This window comes from Callorhinus ursinus, unplaced genomic scaffold, assembly GCF_003265705.2.
Source record: "Callorhinus ursinus isolate GAN/ISIS: 27379988/994484 unplaced genomic scaffold, GSC_fseal_2.0 scaffold28, whole genome shotgun sequence".
Taxonomy (NCBI): Eukaryota; Metazoa; Chordata; class Mammalia; order Carnivora; family Otariidae; genus Callorhinus; species Callorhinus ursinus.
In genome coordinates, this window is record NW_027397090.1 from 15,329,655 (window position 1) to 15,344,799 (window position 15,145).

The 15,145-nt window shown below is 36.5% G+C and overlaps 1 protein-coding gene across 4 annotated transcripts in view; it reads left to right on the top strand.

The window, feature by feature from the left end:
* Positions 1–15,145, top strand: part of JAK2 (Janus kinase 2) — a 151,088-nt gene that overhangs the window by 91,247 nt on the left and 44,696 nt on the right. For all 4 annotated transcript variants that reach the window (XM_025891541.2, XM_025891540.2, XM_025891542.2 and 1 more), the window contains 3 exons: positions 219–364; positions 9,496–9,817; positions 10,578–10,697. In XM_025891541.2, the coding sequence (XP_025747326.1) occupies positions 219–364; positions 9,496–9,817; positions 10,578–10,697 (588 nt within the window). The remainder of the gene's footprint in view (positions 1–218; positions 365–9,495; positions 9,818–10,577; positions 10,698–15,145) is intronic.

Sequence of the window (15,145 nt, forward strand, 5' to 3'; positions counted from 1 at the left end):
CATATGTACTATATAATGGGGAACACAGTCTAATAAATCAGTTTCCATTGACAAAAAAATTTTCACTATAATTTTATGGCAAAATAACTGAAAATCAGTGGAGGAGTTGACGTTCTTTTTAAATGCATATGTTGTAGAAATTATAGGTTAAAATATAATAGATTAAAATGTGACAGTGAAATTTAAGAGGTATTTCCTTCTAAATTTTTTTCCTATAGTGGCGGCATGATTTTTTACATGGATGGATAAAAATACCCGTGACCCATGAAACACAGGAAGAATGTCTTGGAATGGCTGTGTTAGATATGATGAGACTAGCCAAAGAGAAGGATCAAACCCCACTGGACATCTATAGCTCTATCAGGTAGTTTCCTTATGCAAATCCATATAAATAAATGTGAACAGTTGGAGTTTTTCTGTAATTAATTGTACTTTCTGTATCAAATCTTTTTGATTTTATAATAATTAAAAGTCATATGGGTAAATTTTCTTCCTTGTATACAACACATACTTTGTGAGATAAAAGAAATTTCTTTTTTCTTTTTTCTTCCAGTTTTATTGAGATATAATTGTCATATAGCACTGTATAAGTTTAAGGTATACAGCATCACACTTTGACTTACATATATTTGTGAAATAATTGCCAAAATAAGTTTAGTTAATATCCATCATCTCATATAGTTAACAAAAAAAAGAGAAAGAAAAAGAAACAGCAGTGTTACCCATAGTGATCATATTGTATGTTATATCCTTAGTACTGATTTATCTTAGAATTTAAAAAAATATTGAAAGAGTTGGAGTACTACAGAAAGTATCAATGATGTTTGATACTTATTAATTATTTGATTCATTTATTCTAAAAAGAGTAAGTAAAGTTAGGGGAATGAAAAGAACACCTGTAGGCATAATTTCTGATAGATCCTCAAATTGTCTTTATAAATACATCTGAAGCAGTATTTCTCAAATATTGGCCCACAGTTTACTTGAATTAGTATCACCTGAAGTTGAAGTGCCTGTTAAAACTGAAGATTTCTGAGTGCTACCCAAGAGTTTTGATTCAGTAAATCTCAGGGGAAGCCCACAAATACAAATCTTCACAAGTTCTCCGGGGAATTTTCCTAAAAATTTCTGCTTTTTGAAGTATCATTGACATATAAAATTGTAAGATGATTGGAAAGGTACATCGTGGTGGTTTGCTGTATGTATACAGGATTAAGAACTCCCCCATCTGGTTCATTAACACATCCATTACTTCACATATTTATCTATTCTACTTACTTTTTTTTTTTTTTGGTGAGAATGTTTAAACACTCTTCTCAGCAAATTTCAGTTCTACAATACAGTTTTATCAGAGTCACCATGTTTTACATTAGATCCTTAGACCTTATTCATGTTATAACTGATCCAGCCGATTCTTTTATAAGTGATCCACACTCCACATTCTCCAAATTACTCATGTGCATATTGGGTTTTGTCATGCCTAACAGGATTTTTTGAAATACTGCTCCTACAGCCCAGCTTTAATAGTTGTAAATCTTTTTAAAGATGTATATGATTATTATAAGAGTTCTTCAAGTTTTTTATAAGTTTGAAGACTATGTTTTACATATTGCATACTTAGAATTAAAAGTTTGAGGGTGTTATGCATCTGGTTAAAACCCTATATTTCTTGAAATCCTTCTCTCAATAACTGGTTTTAGTCACTCGTTTACTAAGTGCCTTAAAAAGTTACATACCCAGATTGCAGGGTATCAGTTTCTATTTCTGCTTTGGTTTTAAGTAATCTTGTTTTCAGATGTCTGTTAAGCCTTAAACCATAAAGTTCACCCATTTAAGATGTATGACCCAAGACTTTTTTATTATTTTTTTTAAATTTTTTTTATTGTTATGTTAATCACCATATATTACATCATTAGTTTTTGATGCAGTGTTCCATGATTCATTGTTTGTTCATAACACCCAGTGCTCCATGCAGAACGTGCCCTCCTCAATACCCATCACCAGGCTAACCCATCCCCCCACCCCCCTACCCTCTAGAACCCTCAGTTTGTTTTTCAGAGGCCATCATCTCTCATGGTTCGTCTCCCCCTCTGACATACTCCCCTTTTCTTCCTCTCCTGTTATCTTCTTCTTTTCCTTTTTTCTTAAAATATGTTGCATTATTTGTTTCAGAAGTACAGATCTGTGATTCAACAGTCTTGCACAATTCACAGCGCTCACTGTAGCACATACCCTCCCCAATGTCTATCACCCAGCCATCCCATCCCTCCCACCCCCAACCACTCCAGTAACACTCAGTTTGTTTCCTGAGATTAAGAATTCCTCATATTAGTGAGGTCATGTGATACATGTCTTTCTCTGATTGACTTATTTCACTCAGCATAACACCCTCCAGTTCCATCCACGTCGTTGCAAATGGCAAGATCTCATTCCTTTTGATGGCTGCATAATATTCCATTGTGTATATATACCACATCTTCTTTATCCATTCATCTGTCGATGGGCATCTTGGCTCTTTCCACAGTTTGGCTATTGTGGACATTGCTGCTATAAACATTGGGGTACACGTACCCCTTTGGGTCCCTACATTTGTATCTTTGTGGTAAATACCCAGTAGTGCAATTGCTGGATCGAACGGTAGCTCTAATTTCAACTGTTTGAGGAACCTCCATACTGTTTTCCAGAGGGGTTGCACCAGCTTGCATTCCCACCAACAGTGTAGGAGGGTTCCCCTTTCTCCACATCCCCGCCAACATCTGTCGTTTCCTGACTTGTTAATTTTAGCCATTCTGACTGGTGTGAGGTGGTATCTCATTGAGGTTTTGATTTGGATTTCCCTGATGCTGAGCGATGTTGAGCCCTTTTTCATGTGTCTGTTGGCCATTTGGATGTCTTGTTTGGAAAAATGTCTGTTCATGTCTTCTGCCCATTTCTTGATTGGATTATTTGTTCTTTGGGTGTTGAGTTTGATAAGTTCTTTATAGATTTTGGATACTAGCCCTTTATCTGATATGTCGTTTGCAAATATTTTCTCCCATTCTGTCGGTTGTCTTTTGGTTTTGTGGACTGTTTCTTTTGCTGTGCAAAAGCTTTTTATCTTGATGAAATCCCAATAGTTCATTTTTGCCCTGGCTTCCCGTGCCTTTGGCGATGTTTCTAGGAAGAAGTTGCTGCGGCTAAGGTCGAAAAGGTTGCTACCTGTGTTCTCCTTTAGGATTTGGATGGACTCCTGTCTCACGTTTAGGTCCTTCAACCATTTGGAGTCTATTTTTGTGTGAGGTGTAAGGAAATGGTCCAGTTTCATTCTTCTGCATGTGGCTGTCCAATTTTCCCAACACCATTTGTTGAAGAGACTGTCTTTTTGCCATTGGACATTCTTTCCTGCTTTGTCAAAAATAAGTTGACCATAGAGTTGAGGGTCCATTTCTGGGCTCTCGATTCTGTTCCATTGATCTATGCGTCTGTTTTTGTGCCAGTACCATACTGTCTTGATGATGACAGCTTTGTAATAGAGCTGGAAGTCCGGAATTGTGATGCCGCCAGCTTTGCTTTTCTTTTTCAGTATTCCTCTGGCTATTCGGGGTCTCTTCTGGTTCCATACAAATTTTAGGATTATTTGTTCCATTTCTTTGAAAAAAGTGGATGGTATTTTGATGGGGATTGCATTGAATGTGTAGATTGCTCTAGGTAGCATTGACATCTTCACAATGTTGATTCTCCCAATCCATGAGCATGGAACGTTTTTCCATTTCTTTGTGTCTTCTTCAATTTCTTTCATGAGTATTTTATAGTTTTCTGAGTACAGATCCTTTGCCTCTTTGGTTAGATTTATTCCTAGGTATCTAATGGTTTTGGGTGCAATTGTAAATGGGATAGACTCCTTGATTTGTCTCTCTTCTGTCTTGTTGTTGGTGTATAGGAATGCCACTGATTTCTGTGCATTGATTTTATATCCTGCTACTTTACTGAATTCCTGTATGAGTTCTAGCAGTTTTGGGGTAGAGTCTTTTGGGTTTTCCACGTACAGTATCATATCATCTGCAAAGAGTGAGAGTTTGACTTCCTCTTGGCCGATTTGGATGCCTTTGATTTCTTTTTGTTGTCTGATTGCTGTGGCTAGGGCTTCTAATACTATGTTGAATAGCAGTGGTGAGAGTGGACATCCCTGCCGCGTTCCTGACCTTAGGGGAAAGGCTCTCAGCCTTTCCCCATTGAGAATGATACTCGCTGTAGGTTTTTCATAGATGGCTTTTATGATATTGAGGTATGTACCCTCTATCCCTATACTCTGAAGAGTTTTGATCAAGAAAGGATGTTGTACTTTGTCAAATGCTTTTTCTGCATCTATTGAGAGGATCATATGATTCTTGTTCTTTCTTTTGTTAATGTATTGTATCACATTGATTGATTTGCGGATGTTGAACCAGCCTTGCAGCCCAGGAATAAATCCCACTTGGTCATGGTGAATAATCCTTTTAATGTACTGTTGGATCCTATTGGCTAGTATTTTGGTGAGAATTTTTGCATCCATGTTCATCAAGGATATTGGTCTGTAATTCTCTTTTTTGTTGGGGTCTTTGTCTGGTTTTGGGATCAAGGTAATGCTGGCCTCATAAAACGAGTTTGGAAGTTTCCCTTCCATTTCTATTTTTTGGAACAGTTTCAGGAGAATAGGTATTAATTCTTCTTGAAATGTCTGATAGAATTCCCCCGGGAAGCCGTCTGGCCCTGGGCTTTTGTTTCTTGGGAGATTTTTGATGACTGTTTCAATTTCCTTAGTGGTTATAGGTCTGTTCAGGTTTTCTGTTTCTTCCTGGTTCAATTTTGGTAGTTGATACATCTCTAGGAATGCACCCATTTCTTCCAGGTTATCTAATTTGCTGGCATAGAGTTGCTCATAATATGTTCTTATAATTGTTTGTATTTCTTTGGTGTTGGTTGTGATCTCTCCTCTTTCATTCATGATTTTGTTGATTTGGGTCATTTCTCTTTTCTTTTCAAGACTTTTTTATTATTGAGTTATAAGGGTGCTTTACATATTTGGGATACAAGTCTCCAGATGAAAGTTATTATATTTATAGTTTGCAAATATATTCCCCTTCTTTGGACTGTTTTTTCACTTTCTTGAAAGTATCATTCATAAAATTCATAATTTTCGGGTAATTTATTTTTTCTTTTGTTTCCTGTACCATGACATTTTAATATTAGATAAATAATTTCTGCCTGTCCTGAAGCAAATCATGCCTGCCTTGCTTGCCTTTGTAATGTAATTTAACTCAACTGATGTTTTCTGAATTCACATTTAGTGCTTATTTCTGAGAAATAATCAAGAAACTCTACTCAGTGTGAAATTATTCAAGATTGATGGGAGAATAAATGATTAGTTGTTGGCAGAATGAAATAAACTGTTTTGTTCCCAGAAATACCCAGTCGGATATGGATCTCTGATTAGTATAATTAAATACATATTCCTTCCCCGACCTTAAAAAAAAAATTCATGTAAGGTGCATCTTTGTGTGTCTGTGCCTTTGTGTTAGCTCTGTGTGTGTGGGTGTGTGTGTGTTCACCTCTTTGTGCATGTGTGTGCATTAGATGCTTTTCTGTATGCCACCAACTCTTAATTGGACATTATGGCTTAGGTATTAGAGTACAGAAAGTGAAGGAAAGCATAAAATTTTTGTGTTTTCATTCTTCATCTGCTCTTTAAAGTTCTAAGTCTGCTAAAGGGTGGGAAGAAGAGAACTGGAAAATGCAAAGAGTTTAGGAGACTGCTGAATTTGTAAACATTAGGCCAGGACCAAGGCCACTTACATAGCAACTGAGCTACTCACTTCATCTCCCTGGACTCCCTTTCTAAAAAACTAAGTAAATAATAATAGAGTTTCCAATGGCCTACTCCACCTATAATAATAAAATGCAGATTTCATTTTATAGTACAAAAAATACTATACAGTTTCTAAGCCAAGGCTCAATTTCAGAGCCTTTTGGAGCCTCAATTTTAGCATTCTTTAAAAACTCAATATAAGAAAAGCATGAGGAAAAATGTCTTTTTGCTTTAAGAATTAATAACTTTTCTCTTGAAAAATTTTTAGTGTTTCTAACAAGTCTGGTTCTGATAGCATGATGCTGAAGTGGATTTACTATGTTCAAGAACCACACATTCCTATGGTATTCCCAGAGGAAGTATGTCTGGTCCTTTATGCCAGGCATCAATGTGGAAAGCTTTGTTTTATGTTGTAATTTTAAACTCCTCTTTTTAAGTCTTATTAAAAGCTTTATTAAAAAGTAGCCATTGATGGCTATATATTTTGCATTTTTGTAAAATGTTTATATAAATTGCATTCAGATTTAATAAGTCTCTTGGTAACTAACGTTTTTGTCAGTAGTTAAGCAAGAATCATTTGTATTCTGAGTCTATTTTTTGTCTTTTCAGTGTTTATTCTAAATTTCCTGAGGCTCTCCTCTATGCTGTCTAGACTTATTAAATTTTGTATATCTGTTTATTTAGAAATATATAATTGTTAGGAACAAAGTGTGACTTGTGAGATCTGAAAAAAAGAGTAGAATTTAACGGGCAGAGAGAGAGGAGGGAGGGAGTGTGTAGAGACTCATGGAAGAGGCCTTGTAGCAGAAGGGAGCGTGGGAAGAGTGAAGAGAGTCAGTATGGCTAGAGCCCGAAGAGTTAGGAGGAGGCAAAGCAGGGGCTGGACCAGAACCTACAGAACCTTAGAGCCATGTGGACAAGGTTACGAGCACTCAGAAACCATGCAAGGGTATTAAGCAATGGTGAAATGATTAGATTTGTGATTTTAAAAGATCCCCCTGAGTCCAGTGTAGAAAACAAAATTGGACAGTGGTATGAGTAAAGGGGAATGCCAGTTGCCCAGAGACTAAGGCCATTACAGTATTTTCCTCCAGGAGATGCGGTTACTAATGAGTTAGTAATGAGAAAAATGGGCAACTAAGAAAAGTATTTAGAAGGCAAACTCATGGAAACGTGGTGATGAATGGAATAATGGGAATCAAAGGGGAAGGCGGCCTCAAGGATGATTCCTGGGTCATGGGTGAATTGCAGTGCTCTTTACTTAGATAGGAAATGCTATAAGAGGATCTTTTAGGGGAGGATGTCAGGACTTGTGAGTTTGGTTTGACACATTGTTTAAGGAGCTTTTGAGACATTTAAATTAAATGTATCAATTGACTTGCCTATGGAAGATTAGGGTATGGAGTGTAGAGGTCAGTGCTGGAGACAGATACCAGAGTCATTTGCATCTAGGGAACCTAGAGAGAAAGAGTATAAATAAGAAGAGAGGAGGGCCTCAGGTCTTGAGGAACTTCAACCTTAATCACCAGGTGGGAGTGAACCTGAAAAGAAGATTGAGAAGTATCCCAAGAGACAGGAATAAAGCGAGGAAAGCTAAGGGGAGAAAATTGAAGGAGAGAATGATCAGCAGTGTTGGATGCTGCTGAAGAATGACAAGGGAGATGAATATGGGAATTTGGTTTTAGCAACGTGAAAGTCTTGATTTTTAGCAAAAGCATTTTCTGTGGAATGATGGAGCAGAAGTTAGACTGGAGTGAATTGAAGCGTAAATGGAAATGGCTGTATAAACTCTGCCAAAATTAGGCCAGAATGGCTGGAGCTGAAGGGATATGTGGCGCAAAGAAATTTTACATTTAAGGTGGGACGACCGGTAGTGTGTTGTGGTTCGAAGAGAAATAAAAGTCCCCAGAGGGTGAATGTATATTAGAGGAAGAAAGAGACTATCGGTACATACGTGTCCAGGAAGTGGCTTTACCTCGCTGGTTTATACTGCCTTTGTTGTCACAGGTGGGGAGGAGGAGGGAATGGGTGCAGATGTATGTAGATTCGCCAGCGTCATGTGGAGGGAGCTCTGCTTAGAGAAGCTCTTTTTTCCCCCCAAAGAAAGAGATGAAGTCATCTGCTGAACGTAAGGAGGAATACAGCTGACGTTTGAGGCAGAAGAAAGGTAATAGGCAGTTTGAGGAAATGGGAGAGGGTTTGACATAGTTGTGGAACTTGGGAGAATTAGTTGAGCAGAGAAGCGTTGTCAAATGGATGGTCGTGCTGAAAGCGTGTTTGAAATTGGTGATTATGAATTTATACTGCCCTGCCTACCTTGCCAAATGACCCTCCAGCAGCTCTGTACTTGAGTACAAAACTGAGTGTTCGTCAGCGGGGTTCAGGCAGAGTACAGGAGGGAAGAAGCGGTGGTGTATGAGTAAATGCGTAACAACCAGTTCTCAAAAAAACCCCAAAGATGTGATTTGTTTGCCATCTTTGCTGACGTCCATGGTATAAATCCTGCCTATGGCCAGTTTCAGGGTATCAACCTGATGTGCCTGAATGTAGAATTGGGAAGATATGAGCAATAGCAAATCTTTTTCACCACTCATGTACGAGAGATGTAAACAGCCTTAAAAGCATAGGAAGTAGTAAAATGTAAAAATTTAAAATGTAAAATAATTAGGAAGTGATACATTTTGAGTATTACCTATATTTTTACTATGATTTATTTGTAACTTTATAGAACTTACATTTTAATGACAGCTCTTTAGCAAACAACTACATAGTCTTAAAATGTAAGCTCTCAGCATGAGCCAGCCAGAGCACTAGCTATAAATACTCAGATACAGGATAGAGTGAGAAGTGATACTATGGAGTGGTGCACAGAATACTGTCAGACAAAGGGAGAGGAACATCTAACAGTCATAGAGAAAGGTTGCCTGGATTTGATGATGCTTGAGCTGAGACTGTTGGAGTGAGTTAGAGCTAACCAGATAGGGAAATGGATGATGGGAAGAAGGATTAGCCTAGGTGAAGGCATGGAAATTTAATGCAGTTGTACCTTCAGAAATGAAATGCTCTTCATTGGTCAGATATTTGAACAGGGGAGACGTTATCTCTCTTCTTTAGGATATTTTACATAGAGGTAGAGGTACAAAAGTGTCAGAACATTTCTAAGTAGAATTGTTTTGATGGCAAAGGAATTATTAGGAGTTACTGAAAAGGGCCAGAAAATAATGTATACAACAGGAGTATGTTTGCATAATGAACAACTGTAGCATCCAACAGAGTGTAACAGTTTCCAGAATTCAGGTGAATTTTGGTGTACAGCGTCATAGGAAATATTTGCAACACGGTGTTGCAAAAAATGAGGTATAAGATAATCAGAAAACAAATTTTTAGAGACTCCATTATTAGCTAGACTAAGTCTTCATTTCATTAGGGGAAGAAGATTAACATACCCTATTCTAAACATTTATGGTAACTCAGAGAATTTTTATATGTATTTCCATCATCTGACAAAACCTTAATATTGTATGCGTGGTGGCTGTGTCACCTTTCTCCACTTGACCTCTGTGCTGCGGCACTTACCTGTTGTGGAGAAAGGTGGTAATTTCTCTTTCAGTGTCATTTTAGATTTACCTTCCAATTTGTTTTGTTTTTCTGTGTGTGTTCTTTATCCCCAGCTACAAGACATTCTTACCAAAATGTGTTCGAGCAAAGATCCAAGACTATCATATTTTGACAAGGAAACGAATAAGGTACAGATTTCGCAGATTTATTGAGCAATTCAGCCATTGCAAAGCCACTGCCAGAAACTTGAAACTTAAGTATCTTATAAATCTGGAAGCTCTTCAGTCTGCCTTCTACACAGAGCAGTTTGAAGTAAAAGAACCTGGAAGAGGGCCTTCAGGTGAGGAGATTTTTGCAACCGTTATAATAACTGGAAACGGTGGAATTCAGTGGTCAAGAGGGAAACATAAAGAAAGTGAGACTCTGGCAGAACAGGTAATCCTTCACGGTATGTTCTCATTCTTCGTTAGTCTAAGTGAATGGCACTAGAAGCACAGTAATTTTACTCATTGGAAACATGGTCTTGCAGTTCTCTTCTCTCACTGATCGAAGTGGAAGTTTTTAATAGTGTGAAGCCATCAGAGTTGTATCTATAATTCTTTTCTCATTGTTCTTATGTGGTTTTTTATTCAGTTTTTTTATGACAAACGTTAGTAATGGTTCTTACAGTTTTCAAAAAGGCTTGAATTCCTAAAGTGATTTTAAGGTAGTTTTGCCTCTTTTTATAATTTTGCTGTTATTGATAATAGGCACAAGCATAAAATTTAATTAGGAAAGATTAATTTTAATTGATTTTATGATGATGTATAGTTAGTTTTTCTAAGTTTTGCACTAGAAGTTTTAGTTTGTTCATATCTATGTTCTTAGATCGTTATTAGAGATTTGTCTTTACCTTCCTTCTTTGGTGGTTAAACTTTCAGTTTTCTGACAGTGGTTCCACTTGATGTTGATTGGATTGAAGGGAACTGTAGCATGATTAGATTCCTGTAACATTTTAATGCTCTCATTTTTAAGTCAAAGAAGATATGGTTAAGTCTTAGGGTTACGTTATTGAGGGAGAGAATCCCATTTAGTTACTATCAATACTTTTTTATTTTAAAGAATTTGGAATGAATGTTATGTCCTTCATAAGTTTTGTTTTAAAATGGCTCCCTTAGTTTTACCTGTTTTTAATCTCAAATGCTCTTCATTATAGGATTTACAGTTATATTGTGACTTTCCTGATATTATTGATGTTACTATTAAGCAAGCAAGCCAAGAAGGCTCAAATGAAAGTAGAATTGTAACTATCCATAAGCAAGATGGTAAAAATCTGGTAAGTCTGCTTTATAACCAAATAATGATTATGCTTGTTGTCAGAAATAAGTATTTTAGAATCTTAATACCAAAGTTATTTTCTCCTAGGAATTCTGATTACAGTTTTAAGTATAACTCTAAACATAAACATCAGTTTAGTAAGGTTTTGTTTACATCTAGCTTTTGTATCACTACCAACACTATCTTTCCAGAGTTTCTCGAACATTAATGTATTTTTCACTCATTTTTATGATTAGGAAGGCAACAGTTACTCCGCCCAACCCCCTCTGCCCCCACTCTGGGTTGTGCTGATTCCCTGTCATAATGCTCATTCCAAACTTTTTTTTTTTTTTTTACCAGTAGGGATGTGCGTAATGGCAGTCATACTGCCTAATTAAAGGAGAAAAAGAATTCAAAACAGTGCTTTCTGGGATTCATGTAACAGTGTAAACCAATCCCGGGTTAGCCCTACCCAAGCTGAAACACATGATTGGTTCTAAAAAATTAATTCTTTCTCTTTCTTTGATTAGCTTCAGAAAACCCACTTATTTTTTATTTTTTAATTTTTTTAATGTCAAATACAATATTATATTAGTTTCAGATGTACATCATGATTTGACAGTTCTATACTTTACACAGTGCTCACCGTGGTAAGTGGTTAGAGATCCCATTTATTTTAATTGAAAGGGAAGAAGTAAATTCCTTTCATACTCTTCTTTAAAATTGCTTACTTATGTGGCTGTTTTCTTTTTAACTCCGGTATTTTTTGACCTCCTGGCTTAAACGGCACATTAATGTTATGTGTTCGTTTAACTTCAGTATTTGTATGACCTCTGCCTATCTATTTTAGGGTTATATTTACTAAAATTATAACTAACTTGTAATTCACTTTAGTCAGCATACTTTCCTATTCTTAGATAAAAATATGTAAATAGTGTACAGTTACTACCTACTAGACCATGAGCTTCTTGATTGTCGGGATCATTTTGGGGTATGTGTTTTTACCCTCTGCACCTGGCATAGTACTCCAGGCCCTACTTTAGAAAGAGCTTGATAGGTATTTCATGGATCAGTGAAACGGTGATTAATAATTTTCAACTGCAATGTGGAATTAATAGAAGAAATATTTATTCTGTAAATATCAAAATTACACATGTGTATTGTATAAGCATACCTAAATATTTATAGGCATACCTTGGCTATTTTGTGGATTCAGTTCTAGACCACCACAATAAAGCAAATATTGCAATAAAGCGAGTCAAAGGAATTTTTTTGTTTCCCAGTGCATATAAAAGTTATGTTGACACTATACTGTAATCTATTAAGTATGCAATAGCATTATGTCTAAAAAAAAAACAATGTATATACCTTAATTAAAAATACTTTATTGCTAAGAAATGCTGACCATCATCTGAGCTTTCAGTGAGTTATAATCTTTTTGCTGGTGGAGCGTCTTGTCTCAGTGTTAATGGCTGCTGACTGATCAGGGTGCTGTTTGCTGAGGCTATGGCAATTTCTTAAAATAAGGCAAAAATGAAGTTTGCCATGTCAGCTGACTCTTCCATTGACAAGTGATTTCTCTGTAGCATGTAATGCTGCTTGATAGCATTTTACCCACAGTAGAATTTCTTTCAAAATTGGAGTCAATCCTCTCAAACCAAGTTGCTGCTCTAGCAGCTAAGTTGATGTAATGTTCTAAATCCTTTTTTGTTATTTCAATAGTCTTCACAATATTTTCACCACGAGTAGCTTCCCTTTCATAAAACCACTGTCTTTGCTCATCCATAAGAAGTAACTCCTTATCCATTCAAGTTATATCAGGAGATTGCAGCCACATTTTTAAAAAATTTATAATTTTTTTTTAAAGATTTTATTTATTTGAGAGAGAAAAAGGGAGAGAAAAAGAGAGCTAGAGCACATGTGTGCGATCGGGGGTGGGGGAGAAAGAGAGGCAGAGAATCCAAGCAGACTGCTCACTGAGCACAGAGCCCAATGTGGGGCTCAATCCCAGGACCCGTGAGATCATGACCTGAGCTGAAATCATGAGTCAGATGCTCAACTAATTGAGCCACCCAAGTGCCCCACACTTTCAGCCTCCGCTTCTAATTCTCTTGCTATTTACACCACTTCTGAGATTACTTCTTCCCCTGAAGTTTCGAACACCTCAGAGTCATCTGTGAGGGTTGGAATCAACTTCTTCCAAACTCCTCTTCATGTTGATATTTTGACCTCTTCCCATGAACACAGATGTTCTAATTGGCATCTGGAATGGTGACTCCTTTCTGGAAGGTTTTCAGTGATGGCCCAGACCTGGCAGAGGAATACTATCTATGGCAGCTATAGCCTTACGATATGTATTTCTTAAATAACAGGTCTTGAATATTGAAATGACTCTTTGATCCACAGGCTGCTGAATGGATGTTGTGGTAGTAGGCATAAAAACATTAATCTCATTGTTCATCTCCCAAGACAGTAGTGAGCAAATGCTATTGGAAAAGTGGCGCCAATAGACTTGCTTTTGATGCAGGGTTGTCACAGACCTTCAATGTGTTTAAAAAAAAAAAAAGGCAATATCTGAGATACTCAATAAAGCGAAGTGCACTGAAACAGGGTATGTCTTCATTCTGTAAAGGTGGTATTTATAAAAGAGTAAGTATTTCTAGAAGAGTTCATGGATGCTTATGTGAACATCCTGTAGTAACATAAAGGACTTATTTATGGGATGGTATTTGAACCTGTTGGCTTTATTTTTAAGTCTGCAACAGAGAGGTTAAGTAACTTTCCAAGGTCATAGTGTTAGCTAAGTGATAGGGCCTATTGTAAACCGAAATGGATGATTTGACAACTTAAACCCATCAGTGTGGCATTGCCCTCTTTGTTGAGTAGTCCTAAAGCTCCTTGAAGTATTACATTTACATTTTCTTAGACTTGCTCTAAAGATTAATTTGGGAAGAATGGCTATTTCTTTACCATATTACATTTTCTATTTAAGGGATACACTGTATTTCTCCTTGTATCCAAGTATTATTTTATGTTTTTCAGTAACTTGATGGTTTTATTCATACTGCTACAGCATGTTTCTTGTTGAATTTTAATCGTGATATATTATGCTTTTTCTGTTACTTAGGATTAAGAACCTTTTCTCAATATATATTTTTCTAAAATTATTGCTAGATATGAGAAATAAATTTTTGCTTATTATTTCATTTTTCCAGTCTGTTATATATTAGTTACACTTTTTTTTTAAACCATCCTTTTTACTCTGACATTTTTCTTTGTCTTTCTTTTTTTCTCTTAAAAAATGTGGTAAAATACACTTCATAAAATTTAGCATCTTGATTTAGCTATTCCACTTCTGGGTATATATATCCAAAGGAAACACAATCCCTACTCAAAGAGATATTTGTACCCCCATGTTCATTGCAGCATCCTTGGATGTTACCAATTTTTAAATATTTCGCCAAACTGATGGGACAAAAATTGCTACCCTGTGTTATATTTCATTTCCTTAATTAGAACCTGAGTTGGAAAAATTTCTCATGTGTTTACAAGCCAGCTGTTTGTATCTCTCTTCAGTGGATTGTTTTCCCATATCCTTTGATTTTTTTCTTTCTGTTTCTAATTGATCTATAGCTTTTCTTCTCAATATGTAATGAGTATTAGTCCTTTGGTGTACAGATTTACAATTCCCCAGTCTTTTAAGATTGTTTATGGTATCCTTTTTAGTTCCTATTTTTAAAATTTTTTTTAGTTTTTGCAAGAGAGAGAGCTTGAGCAGGGGTGGGGAGGGGCAGAGGGAGAGGGAGAAAATCATTTTTCTTTTAATTTTATTTTATTCTGTTATGTTAATCAGCATACATTACATCATTAGTTTTTGATGTAGTGTTCCATGACTCATTGTTTGCATATAATACCCTGTGCTCCATTCATTACGTGCCCTCCTTAATACCCATCACCAGGCTAACCCATCCCCCCACTCCCTTCCATCTAGAACCCTCAGTTTATTCCTTAAGAGTCCACAGTCTCTCATGGTTCATCTCTCCCTCCGATTCGCCCCCCTTCATTTTTCCCTTCCTACTATCTTCTTTTTTTTAAACATATAATGTATTATTTGTTTCAGAGGTACAGGTCTGTGATTCATCAGTCTTACACAATTCACAGCTCTCACCATAGTACATACCCTCCCCAATGTCTATCACCCAGCCACCCCATCCCTCCCACCCACCCCCACTCCAGCAACCCTCAGTTTGTTTCCTGAGATTAAGAATTCCTCATATCAGTGAGATCATATGATACATGTGTTTCTCTGATTGACTTATTTCGCTTAATAATAATACCCTCTTAATAATAATACCGTAGTTCCATCCATGTGGTTGCAAATGGCAAGATCTCATGCCTTTTGATGGCTGCATAATATTCCATTGTATATATATACACCACATCTTCTTTATCCATTCATCTGTTGAT